Here is a 13,607-nt window from a genome sequence, read left to right as displayed (position 1 = left end):
ATGCATAAGAATATCCGTCCACAATAATGGACATATATCAAGGGATCAGTATTTGACATTTAAAGGGGGAAAAGGACTTTATTCTTTTCCAAATCAAATATCTCCAGTCCAGTGAGATAAATAATCAGACAAATACATAATAATTAGAGATAATATAGATTTTTTTTTGTTTTTGTCTTGCAAGAGTTGTATTGAGAAGAAGAAATAAAGAAGGATACATGATACATGTGCATCCCCATAATTGAAGAGGAAAAGAATCATTCCCAACTTTATACACACACACACAAAGAATTAATAATTAATACAGCGGATAAGTGACCATCTACCACAGTGGTGGAGAGGAGTGATGTCTTTGCACCATGGTGAATTCAAATCTTGTCGGCTTCCTAATTTAATATTTAATCTAACAAATCTATTATTTAATAAAAAAATTAATGTAGAGGCAAAGGGAAGTAATATATATACATACGTATATGTGTTGTATATGTTGATCAATCAGTATCCTTAAAACATAAAGATTTGTTAATACACAACGAATAAGTGGTGATAGCAACAAATATAAGTATATTAAAAAAGAAAAATTGCAGAAGATGCATGGCATGTGGAGTGTGGAGACACTCCTGGTGGGCACCCCCGGGCCACAACGTGGTAAAGGTCCCTTCCCTACGAAAGGGTAAAAGAACAAGTTAAAAGAACAAACGGCTCGTTCCGCAGACGGAGAGCTAAACAATACAGAAAAGAAAACCAAAGAATAAGTGGAGAATGAAAAATCGACTTCAAATTCCTTTTAAAATTAAGAAGTTTTAACGAAAAGCTCATTGTACTGTTCATTTTAACGAAAAATCACATTTTTACACTAAAAAAAAATCAATCATGTTACTATTCATTTTACCCTTTATTTTGTTCTTATAATTAAAACTCAAAATTTTCAAACATTTTTTATTATTTTTCCTTTAAAATTAACATATATAAATTGGTAGTTGATCGAATAGCAGTGGCAGACCGGCAGTACTCAATCTATATATGTCCACAAATCACAGATCCTCATGGCTAAATGAGGAGTTTGTGTCAGGTACAATGAGCACACCCGAAACAATATGCAAACTGCAAAGTTTAGAGCATCTTCAAAAGAGATGTCAAATTTTAAGTAAAATATCAACTAATCACTTTTGACAGTAAATATTGCTCCAACCGAATAGTCCTTTAGCAGACCTGGAATGGCAACAAGGCTTCTAGCGTCAATTTCAACACTACCTTAATTTGCATTTTATTTATTTTTTTAATTGGAACGTCCCATAATTGACCTGAATATAAAGCTTTAAAGAATATTTTACTGTTTATTTTATTTTTATGGTAGTAAAATAATAATTAACATACTAGTTGGAATACAAATAAATTTGATAGCATGCTTCAAAATAAACACATCAACCATCAATTAAGAATTTGAATAAAAAAATTAACATATTTATTGGAGATGCTGGGTAAAAAGAAGTCAATAGAAAATTAATTATTTAGTTGTTTACAAAAACAATTAATTATTTTGCTTACAACAACTAAAATGGCTTAAGAGAGTTGAGGCCAATGTTGTATGGTACTATGAAGCATGTGAATAAGAATCTTCGACAAAAAAAAAAAATGTGAATAAGAATCCATTTGAATTTTCAATCCCAAGTTTGAAAATATATAAAGTCGGAAGGAATTTGATGAATGGAACTTTGTTGATAATGCCTGCCAGCTGCATTGAATTATTCATCAATCCTACAGCTCTTATTGGCTCAACTTACATGAATCAAAGTTCGAATCTCTCTCCCTCTTTTCAACGGTCTAAATTTCTTGATTTATCAATTTAGAACCACGAAATCCATAATAGATCTGAATTTTATGCTGGCACTTGATAAAGGTCAATGACGTAGGTCTCACAATTACGTAGGCAAATAGAAAAACAATTTGGATATTGTATAGGATAATGATAATTAGACAAATAGATAGTATAACAATTTGGAGAGAAACATGAGCTGCTCTGTAATCTAGTAATATACATTAGGATAATGCTAGGAACATTAAATTTTCAAACTAAATTATGTAAATTTAATTTAAAATTTTAGTTTCTTTAACATTACTATATTGTACATTACAAATATGAGATTAAAGAGGAACCCCTCTTTCTCTCCAAACCTAAACTTTTAGGAGTCTTCCAAAATTTTAACTGTAGATTACAATATATGAAATTTAATTTGATTTAACCTAATGAAAAACATTAAACTTTTAACTGTTTGTAGATTAATCTACTTTTGTTTCATTTCACATATGTATTTTATCTTTTAATGCTAAGTTTAAAAAAGGCATATGTGTGTGACTCTGTGTGCAAACTATGAAGTTGACATGTACCTAATGTTTGTTGAAGGAAGATGACATAGCCATTGGCATATGTAATTATACAATTAGTTAGGCATGCAGTCCTTTTTGACTGAGTATCAAGATCCGAGACTGCGCGCGGCGGTTCTCCATTTTTTATTTCTTTCTCTCTTGCTTTCCAGTCAAATAGGGTTACGGACATTCGTGTGCGACACATGATGATGATTCTCTTACCAGAACAGGGCCAGTCGGTCAAATAACACAAAAAATTCTTGAGTATTTCGGAGTATCGGTGTGATAGAATAGTTAAATATTTCAAAGATTTTAATCGTTAAACTTTTAATTTTTATACTTCTAAATAAAAATTAGCAATTAAAAATCTGAAATATCCAAAAAAAATCCCCAAATACCCTCAAAACTTGTGTGCAAATTATAAGCATCAGCATATCATCATCTCAAACGATCAAGGTTAAGTTTTGATCGTACGTGCTGATTCCGTAGTTATCATCTAATTACTTAAAGTGCATGTTTGAGATCATCACCTTCATTCGATTTCAATCTGATGACTGTACTGCTGATTTCTCTATTTATTCTAATTAAATTGCGTTTGACCAGTGATCAATCCATATCTATTTTATGTTGAAAATCAGTTGACCAGCGATGTTGGATCCATATTTTACATGGGTTCATTAATTAATGCCTTAATGGTCAGTTTTAAATTGAATAATTTGCAGTGAAGGACGTTATATGAACATATATATATATATATATATATATTATAATTTATGACAAATTGCTTAAAATCGGTATAACAAACTGTTTAAAAGAATTTAGTTCATATACAAATTGAAAATGTTATATAAGTTCATATGATATTTGAGAAAATTTCCTATTTGCAATTTATTTAATCTTGCATCATCAAATACGGATGCAACTTGTAATCAATTTGGATTTAGAAGATTTTGATTAAAAATAAATTTTACGTGACAGAATTAAAAAGATTTTAATAGGTACTCTACAATTCTATATAAATTTTGGCAGATTCTTACTTTATCTTCTATTTGGTATGGGGTGAAAATAAATCAGAGGGAGAGGGTTGGGTTTTTTATGACATTTGGTATTTACACTACCCATCCTCAAATCTATCAAAGTCCCTCGCCCATACCTAGACATTTGTGGACTTTTTTAAAATCATAATCGACTACCTCTAGATTTGGATGTGTTTTTTAAAATCCTTTTAACTCCTAATTTGACAACACCATGATTTCAAAATCTTTGATAGTCTTTTAGAATCCTAATTGACTACACCTATTTTAAAATCTATTAAAATTTGTATCAAATCCTAATTTGACTAGACCTTCTTAATTTCTTCTTTGTGATGGGAATGAAGCTGATACAATATCGGTATTAATTAATTTGACAAAAACTCATTACAATATTTCAGAAAATCGATACGTAGAGATATATCCACTTTCAATAGGATTGATATACTCCAAGCAACACTCAACCATGGAAGCTCTACAAATAACTGCATCCATGTCAGTGTGCAAATCCATCACCATTGATAAAGTGGTAATTAATCTTGATACAATCATACAACCTGATCGATATATGTCCTATGCTGTTGTAAAATCACGTACGACACACGTACATAATTCCCTTAATAATATATAGATCAATTATCTATATACAAGAATCTGGCATAAGCAGTCCAGTGCTGGTTCCACCAATGTTCTTGCACGATGACGTGGTAGCTTTATTCAGATATGTAAGCTTGATGTCTTGCAATCTAATCCCTGTACATGGAGTGCTAGGGCTGCAATAAAATGTTACTGCCTCTGCCGTTCCCGACGTCCCTTGTATGTTTCTGTATGTCACTTGACTAATCTTCACACCCGAACTCTACAACAACAGAAAAACTAATAAGCTAACTAGATTGTTTATTATATGAAGAAAATTGAGGTTTCACCGTAAAATTAATTGGTAATATTAGAAGTAGCTTAACTCTTATAAGCCCTTACAAGGTTTCCGCCATTGCGGCAAAGGGCCATCTGGATTTAATTTAATTTAATAGATATGTAATTAAGGGAATATAATATAGGATATTAACTTTACCATAGAAGGACAGCCTTGGTTATTGGGGCAATAATCCTGGTCAATGATGATGGGATTTTTAACGTTCCTCATTATGATGTTTTGGAAGAGAATGTTCTTAACGAAGCCAGTGCTGGGCCTGGCCCATGACTTTATTCGTACTCCATTGTCTGATCCACTGAACACGGCATTCGTTAGGGTTACATTTTGGACACCATCTTCCTTGAGATCCTTGCCTAGACTTCCAATGCTGCATTAGATACAGAGTCATCAGATTACATTCAGATATCATGAGAGACACTACTTTAATTCGTAATTAAGCTATTTTTGTGAATCAATGTTTAGGCTGGTTATTAATTAAGTTAATCTTTTCTACATCGGAGTCCATTACAATATCACATGCTAATTAAACCCATCCCAAGTTTGTGTTACTTAATAAACCCAACTTGTAAATAAATAAGACTGATCGACTGTACCTTACGCCGTGTCCTGGACCACACTTGATGTTGCTCATATAGAGGTTTCTGGTGCCTGGACCGATTGATATGCAATCGTCTCCGGTTTGCAAGATGCTGCCCGTGATGGTGACTCCGGTAGAGCCCTGCACATGAATGCCATCTGTGTTTGGGCTTTCACTCGGAGCGATCAGCTTCACGTTTCGAACGACCACATTGTTGCAGCTGTTGACTACAAGGTGGGTTGCCTGACTGTTGATCGATATTAAACCACTTACCAGAACGTTGTTTGCCCAATTGAACGTTATAGACTGCACATACATATATTATTATTATTATTATTTTATTAATATTATGTTAATTATATATATATATATATATATTATATTAGTTTGGTGTAATTATTATTAAAAGTGCATATTTATGCGTACTTACCCTAGCTCCCACAGGGCAACTCTTACCGGATTTCCTGCAAGCCCATAATGCAGCCCCCCTGGCATCGAGGGAACCACCGAGGACCCGAAGTCCGGTGACCTTAATGAATAAAATCCAGTAGCCTGAGTTTCCCAAAGCCCTATAGTCCGTGGGGGCCACAAGGGTTCCGTCTATTCGAACTGTAACTTGTCTGGTCTTGCATGGACCTCTAAACACCACAGCCTTCAACAAGAACCTTCCTTTGGGGATGTACATGACAGCATTTCCCTGCCCGGAGCTGCACGCCGATGCCCATGCCTTTATGAATGCTTGGGTCGAGTCCGTCTTCCCATCTGCTCGTGCACCAAACTTCATCACATTGTAGCTAACTGCCGCTGCATTGGAAGACTGCAAGAACAATATGCTGATCGTGAAAAACAGCATTACTGCTGCTACATAATAATTATGAATGTTGCCGCAGAAGCTTGATGTATAGGCCATTTTTGTGATGCTATAAGTACTTCAGATGTGGGGTTGGATATAAAATATATATGATTTCGATGGAATTAATTGGTATAAGTAATTGGATTGGGTTTGGATGCTGAAAAAGAAGCCGTACTTTGGAGGTATTTATAGTTGCTTATTATTCCATTATAGGTACCAGTACATATTCATATCATATATGTATGTATATATTAGAGAAAGTCAGCGTAGGTAATTATAAAATGGTGGAGTGCAGGTGCAGCTTAATTATATGATAAAATTAACAAATCATCCAAAAGTATTATTGTATTTGCACGTCGCCGATCGATCGTTGGCTTTAGGGTTTAGGGTTAGATACATGTGTTAGGTAGTGATATGTACGGAGACATGAGACATATATGCATAATGCATGTGACAGCTTATACTTATATATACGCGCAGTAGAGAGAGAGAGAGAGAGAAAAGAGAGAGATTATTAGGCGACGGGCAAATGGCATTATTAGCATGCATGTGATGATATATGATCGAAGTGATCTTTCCTAGTTTATTAGGGCTTTCCCATCTGGCAAGGCACTTGCGTACGTAAGGAATGAGATATATCGCTCATCTTATACGTATATATTGGTTTTGTATAACATGAGTTCATATATCCATCTCAGTTTTGCCACGTGACACGTGGAAGAAACCCGGAGCAGCGGCTGGCGGAGAAGTCGCCGATCAAACAGCCTTAAACACAGGTCAATATTATTAGTTCCCCTTCTACTAAAATCATGATTAACTGAATTAATTGACAACTTAATTAATTAAGCTAACACTACGTACGTACTGTGTGAATTGTACTGGAGGTCGAGGACAGACATTTCTCACCTCTATCACATTACTAATCTGTGGCTGCCAAACATAGATGACATGGGCCATATGCTCTTGCTCATCCCATACGTAATTAAATAGTAAATATATATTATACATGTTTATCATCGTCATCATTTCTTTTGCACCCCATTTTGACTTCAATCAAACCTTTAATGCTTTTTGGGTTTATAATTCTTAATCGCATACATTGTTTTCATGTAAACTTCTTCAGAAGTACGTAATTGCATTGCTTCATGAAGGGGGTGGATTAATACTTGTATACATGTATATGAATAACTAAATATTCAATAGTAAAGGGGTGAATCAATGTACAACATATTTTTAACTTGGTGACTGACCGTCATCCCTATTAATTCATAGGAATTAAAAAAAAAAAAAAAAAAAAGAAGGGTGCCTAAAGATGCCTAGGCACCTTCCATTTTTGCATTTTATTTCCAATAATTTGTTAGACTTGTTGAATACTTGGATCCTCATATTTTGAATATGTTCTAGTACTTTATAATTTATTTGTCATTCTATTTGCAATTTATATATCCCAATACATTTTTTATATTTTAAAGTAAAGCAGACATTTATTTATATGTTAAATAATAAATTTAATTAAAATTAAAAAAAACTGCCTAGGCTTGGGTTAGCCTAGACACCTAGGCGCTAGATCCCTGCTAGCCTTCCGACTAGCACATAGCGCCTTTTAAAACTTTGCTTATCGTGAATTAATTAGTATCTCCTATATGACATTCTACACCGAATAATGCTATTTCAACAAATATATGGATTACATGTAAGTTATCTCTCTAACGGAAATAGACTCTAATTGTGCATGTGGGATCTACATGTATTTGATAGTTATTCGTAAGTGACGTAAGTCTAATCAGTAAATGCAGTAGTTCAAATATTAACATTCTAAGCCTTGTGTATTACAATTTGATAACGGGGAGAGTTAAACTCCTAACTCCATACATTAGATTTTATTTCCTAACTAAAGAAAGGTCCAAATATAGCTATCTATATTGTAATCCGAAAAGTAGAGAGATGCAACCTTATTCTTCAAATTAATCAAACTAAGTTATAAAGATAATTGATTTGTGAGGACAAGTTAAGAAGCTTGAGTTGTAAGCAACCATGTGAAACGGTTCAATTAAGTTAGGGAGCCAATAAAAATTACGATGCACGACTTTATTAATTTTTATCTATCTACACTACTCCATAATCATCATCAAGTTCATGAATGTTTTATTAAGTGCATGTTACGGACGTTGATTAATAACTAAATGCTAGTAGCTTATCTGCCGATTTTAACTTATGCTGAAAGAAATACTGGATATTATTATAAGAATAACTGAACTGAATTGAGGAAAGGGAAATGAACAATTTATATATTAATTATGCAAAATGCAACTTGCAAGGCTTGGAGACTTGGAGTCTATATATACAAACACAAACCTCTTTTTTTTCTTATAATATAAAAATAACAGTAGTTAAACAGTAGTTTACATTGGGAATCATATATAGATCGACAAGGGAAAGGGAAAGGACATTAATATTATTAATTATCGTGTGTGTTATGATTTGAGAATTCAGAAACAACTCCTTGGTATGATCACTCCGCTACTGCTCCCACCTGCATTGGCACAGTAGGACTTGGCTGCTGCCTTGAAATAAGTAAGCCTTATGTCTCGCACTTTCAGTCCCCAGCAGGGATTACTAGGGCTGCAAAAGAAATTCATGGCTACTGGCGCCGTAGATGTTCCCCTTATATTCGTGTACGTAACTCTACTGATCTTCACGCCAGAATTCTGTACATTCGTACGTAGATTACAAATTAATTAAAATGGAAACCTTGGCAACTAATCAAATACTTAGGAAAACATTAATTAGTACAACCTAGCAGAAATAAATATGATTGGTTACCTGACGAGGACAGCCTTGATTACTAGGGCAGTACTTTTGATCAATCATGATGGGGTTGCCGACGTTTTTCATGATAAGGTTCCGAAAAAGAAATGTTTGTTACAAAACTATTGCTAGCTCTTGCCCATGTTTTGATCCGTACGCCGTTTTGGGTTTTAGTGAAGACTGAATTTGTTACCGTCACATTTTGAACTCCATCTTCATTTGCAGATGCACCAAGACTCCCAATGCTGTGAATACATAAGACGGAAATTGTTACCGTCATATTTCAAACATTAACGGTACTCATGGATCGATGACTGAAATTCATTTGGGTTTTTTTTATACGTGAAAGCCCATGAATATTTCATGACAAATTTTATTAACTACATTAAAATATTTGAAAAATGTAGAGAAAAGAGAAAAGGAATATAATAGTTGCTTTGTAATTGTATGAATAAATTGACTAATATAAAACAAAGTGCGAGCTAGCAATATATACAACTTATCACCTTGCTTAGCTCTCAAGACAGACTAACAAACACTAACAATCTCTAAACTGATCTGCTAAGTTGGACCATAAACCTCTGTTTTATCCCAACCACTCATATTTGGACACTTGTTACTAAAAAGTTTAATATTCGGGACTAAGCCCGTGGGCTTCTGAGTATGAATTATAACAATATATATTGATACGTAGGCGTGTGACTGTCATGTTTACCTTATTCCATGGCCAGGGCCACAGGCAATGCGTTCAATCCACAAATTCTTGGCGCCTTCGCCGATTGATATGCAGTCGTCTCCAGTCATAATAGTAGAGGCAGTGATGGTGACCCCCGTCGAAGCTTCTATGTGGATGCCATCCGTGTTTGGGCTTCCACTTGGGGCTCTTATATATACGTTTCTCACTGCCACATTCTTGCAGTTGTCGATCGCCATATGCATTATCTGGCTGTTCATCATTCTTAACCCGCGCACCACCGCATTATTACACCAATACAACGCCACTGACTGCATGCATGCAACGTCCATATAATTAATTAAGTATTAAAATATTAATTTGAATATATATATATATATATATATCTAATATATATATATGTATGATTAGATATATATATGTACGTACCCTTGATCCTGCTGTGCAACTCTTGCCGGATCTCCTGCATCGCCAATATGAATTTGCCCTAGCATCAACGGTCCCTCCGTACACAAGGAGCCCTGTGACCCTTATGAACAAAATCCAAGTTCCCGTGTTTCCAAGTTCCCAATAATTAGTTGGGGCAACTAGACTAGCCGCCGCATCCATCTGAAACACAACTCTGCTGCTTCTGCATGGGCCACTAAACACTACCGGCTTTATCAAGAAACTGCCTCGAGGAACGTACAAGGTGGCTCCGCCCCTAGCTGTCGACGAGCATGCCAATGACCATGCCCTAAGAAATGCTTTGGTTGAGTCTGTTCTCCCATCTCCTCTTGCACCGTAGCTAGCCACATTGTACGATGCACCCACTGCATAGTAATTTGACGATGATTCAAACAAGGATATCAAAAACACCAAAATAACAACAATCTTAGGCGCCATAAGAGCTTGATGGAAGGATGAAACTGTAATATCAGAATTGGACCCTATATATAGATGGAATTGAGATTTGTATTTTGGACCGACAGTTGGCTAACTTAAATGTTACTCCATTGTTATGGTGCACTCAACAATTAATGTGATGATCATATGTACTGTACGATACATGGTGGTACAGAAAGAGTTGTGTCGTTTTAATTAGATCGAATAATCACACATGATCATCATCTATAGATCAAGTTTCCATTGTATACATATATTATATATACTTTTTTTTTCATATATAAACTGCTAACCATGAATCGTACGTATTGCAGTGCGTAAATATATTCATATATAACCCTTATATATCATTGTTTATCAAATATTTGATGCAAGTGAAACTGGATATGTCTCCAAAGAGGCAACGTGGGAATTCTTAGAACCGGAGCATCGAGCATGTTGGCAAGGATTTTGCTAGGGTGGCTTACAGCAGAGAGGAATATTTTTGAGTATACTACACTTGAACGTATTCATATTCTGATATTCATATATGTGAAGCGTAATTGTATATGTTCATGATTTATGAGCCATATATGTGACACGGGGAAATTAGGAACTTACAGGGAAAAACTAATGAGATCCAAAGGCATGGGTAGCTTGCAATGCATCTTCTGGACCGCTGTACCTTATCTGAATTTGATCGTGGGCTAGCTTTCATTAAATTAAATATAAAAATATATAGTTTGCTTATTAAATGTAAAGAGTTATTTCTTCTTACAAATAAATTAGAGTTTGACGTGTATTACGACCATTATCATAAAGAGGTACGGAGGTAGTTGAGGCATCTCCAATGGAGGTAGCAATTGGGTAGTAAAGTTAGATTTGCTATGTTCAAAGGGGACGTGGAGGGGGTGCGAAAGGTGCAGTCGCACATGGTTTCAAATTTGAAGGGGCCCCCAAAATTTTTGTCCCCTAATATTTATATGTAATAATATTCCATATTTAAAATTGATTTTGTTATGAAATAATATTCTATATTCAAAATTTGATTTTGTTAGCACTTTAAAATCTCATCTTACACTCCTTATAAGCGTAATTTTTTTTCCTTTCTAAATATAAAAATTTAGAGTACAATAAGATATTTTGAGTGCCAATAACACACCATAAAAGACGGTATTTTTTCAATATTATTATATAATAATGTTACATATTCAAGTGAAAACTTTAAAGTTAGAGTTTTTGAAGTTTGTTTTCTTGTTTGATTGTTTAAGATTGAACTGCTTTTGATTACTTAGTGAACGTTATGTATGTAGCTCTTTTTACTTATTATAAATAACATTTTTAAACTTGCAATCAGTGAGTGCTAAACTTTGTTTTGATTTAAGTGATTGTTTTCTAGCGTCAATACATTGTCCTACATTTTTTAAGACTATCTTAAGGAGGGGCGCTTTTATAAATTTCGCACAAGGCCCCTAAAATCTTAGAGACGGCCCTGGCTATGTTGTGTAGGAGAAATGCATCTTCAATGGAGGTAGCAATGAAATTAGTAAATTGAAGAATTAGTTAGCAACTGACCTTGCACTACCAACTGACCTTGTATATTTGCAAGGTCAGTTGCTACTTTCTTCAAGTTAGCAAATTGGGTCATGCAATATATTTTTATTAAAAAATATTGTTTAGTAAAGAGTTTGAAATATATAAGATGATTATTTTGTGGGAAGCTAGTTTTTGAGGGATATTATTGGGGTTAATAACAAAATAAGAAATATTGAAAATTTAACTTTCCCCCTCCAAACTCATATAATATTTATTTGAATAAAACCCAATGATCAGGATCCAACTAAGCAACTTACCCAATTAAATTTGTGTGTCTGTTTTTATATTTTTTGGATCCCTAATATACACCATCTAAGCCAGTATGAAAAGTTTTTGTAATTTTGTTTTAATTGATCACGTGCATTGAATTTGGCAAGGTCTTGTAGCCATGAAATATGGCTCTAGGTGGAGGAATTAATTTGGAATTTTTTTTTAATTTCAACAATAAATTTCAATTTGAATATACCTAATTTAGTGTTTATTTTCAACAATATCTATTGTTTAATTTTACAAAAAAAAAAATTACCTACTATGAAAATTAATTTTATGAAAATAATTTACCTATAGTATAATTATATGAAAATAATTTACCTACTATGAAAATTAATGTGCCTACTTTTTAAATTTGTAACAAAATTAATTTACCTACTTCTTTTTATGGTATTAGTATACATAAATGTAGAATATATGTCCGTATATATTTGATCTAATTAGGTTTTGGATTGGAGGAGTTCACACAAAATTAAAAATATATAAAACAAATTAAATGTCTAAAAGAAACATATAGGAAATTTGGTGGCATGATTTTGTAAATAAACACAAATTCATGGACATCTTTTATCAAACATGACATCATATTTAAATTTTTTTTTTTTTTTTTTTGGTTAAACGGTAGATTTTGTTAAATTAAATGTTAGATTAGCCACCAACGTGGTTTGAACCCACGCCGTCATGCAATAGCTCAACTCCTTTTCACTACTATGGTAGAAAGCCCCTTGCAAAATTTGGGTTTTATTTAGAAGTTATAATATATGTGGGTTTTTGTCTAGAGTTAAAGAGTTGCAAAGGTTTAAATCTAAAGAACCCTAAGAAATATACAGGATGATTATGTTGTATAAATTTAGAGGGCGAAGAAGGGAGAGAGATCGACGAGGAGAAGAGAAGAAGAAAAGGACTTGAGGAATTCTATGAAATAAGAAACTTGCTCTTCGAGTAATACAATCACTAACAGAAAAGATCTTCTATGTCTCGTCATATATACATAATCTGCTATAATTCTAACTGCAACAGATTAAAATATTAATGTTATTTTAAGAGAAAAAGAGGGAAAAAAGAAGGGGAGGGGGGGGGGGGGTGGCGCGGGAGGGAATGTGGTGGGGTCAAGTTTTCGGGCTCCAATCTCTGTTCAAACTTGATGTCAGTCATAAGGCCCGGAAAGCAAATTAGGGCTACAGCTGAAACAAATGTAAAGCGAGATCAATTCATGGCTGGGACTGGGATTAGCTCTTTAAATTGAGCCCCTTCTCCAAGTCCAAATTCAGAAGGCTGGAAAGGAAAGCTACCATGCCCATCTACTAATTAAGATACTAGTTCCTTAATCAAGGAAATCCCCTACAGTAGCAGTACTATATATATATATATATATATATATATATATATAGTAGCTAGGGTCGTCAAATACAGTTTTTTTTTAGTTTGATTTTTGGTCAAGTATATACTTTGTTAGCAGCAAGCAATTGGCTTGAGAAATCATGCTTATCAAAGTTGTTAACTTAACAGACGTACTTACTTTCGGTACATAATTTGGTATGGATATGGACCAAACTCTCGCTATTACTTGATAGTCTGTTAAATTGCTTTATCTGACTATGAGGTGGACAAGT

At 33.9% G+C, this 13,607-nt stretch overlaps 2 protein-coding genes across 2 annotated transcripts; both read right to left on the bottom strand.

Annotated features, from left to right (window-relative positions):
- Positions 1-3,986: 3,986 nt before the first annotated feature.
- Positions 3,987-5,845, bottom strand: LOC137725717 (polygalacturonase-like). Its single transcript, XM_068464524.2, has 4 exons — positions 5,340-5,845; positions 4,926-5,215; positions 4,471-4,699; positions 3,987-4,257 (listed from the first exon to the last, which is right to left on the bottom strand). The coding sequence occupies exons 1-4, from the start codon at positions 5,817-5,819 to the stop codon at positions 4,039-4,041; spliced, it is 1,218 nt and encodes a 405-aa protein (XP_068320625.2). The 5' UTR covers positions 5,820-5,845; the 3' UTR covers positions 3,987-4,038.
- Positions 5,846-8,089: 2,244 nt separating this feature from the next.
- Positions 8,090-10,149, bottom strand: LOC137729510 (polygalacturonase). The gene is given in 5 exon segments (XM_068468477.2): positions 8,090-8,470; positions 8,586-8,675; positions 8,677-8,815; positions 9,286-9,575; positions 9,694-10,149. Coding segments are annotated over 5 exon segments (1,194 nt in total). The 3' UTR covers positions 8,090-8,251.
- Between the last annotated feature and the right edge of the window lie 3,458 nt (positions 10,150-13,607).

The sequence above is a fragment of the Pyrus communis genome, chromosome 15 (genome assembly GCF_041283825.1).
Source record: "Pyrus communis isolate YQ-2024b chromosome 15, ASM4128382v1, whole genome shotgun sequence".
NCBI lineage: Eukaryota > Viridiplantae > Streptophyta > Magnoliopsida > Rosales > Rosaceae > Pyrus > Pyrus communis.
Note: the sequence above shows the minus strand (reverse complement) of the source record. Positions and strands in the feature narration are given on the sequence as shown.

What these genes read in the sequence shown, in the direction of transcription:
- LOC137725717 (XM_068464524.2), bottom strand. Translation starts at nt 5,819, where the DNA reads ATGGCCTATACATCAAGCTTCTGCGGCAACATTCATAATTATTATGTA. An exon ending in GTTGCCCTGTGGGAGCTAGG is followed by an intron (nt 5,216 to 5,339) that starts GTAAGTACGCAT and finishes ATGTATGTGCAG; the next exon opens with TCTATAACGTTCAATTGGGC. An exon ending in GGTCCAGGACACGGCGTAAG is followed by an intron (nt 4,700 to 4,925) that starts GTACAGTCGATC and finishes TATCTAATGCAG; the next exon opens with CATTGGAAGTCTAGGCAAGG.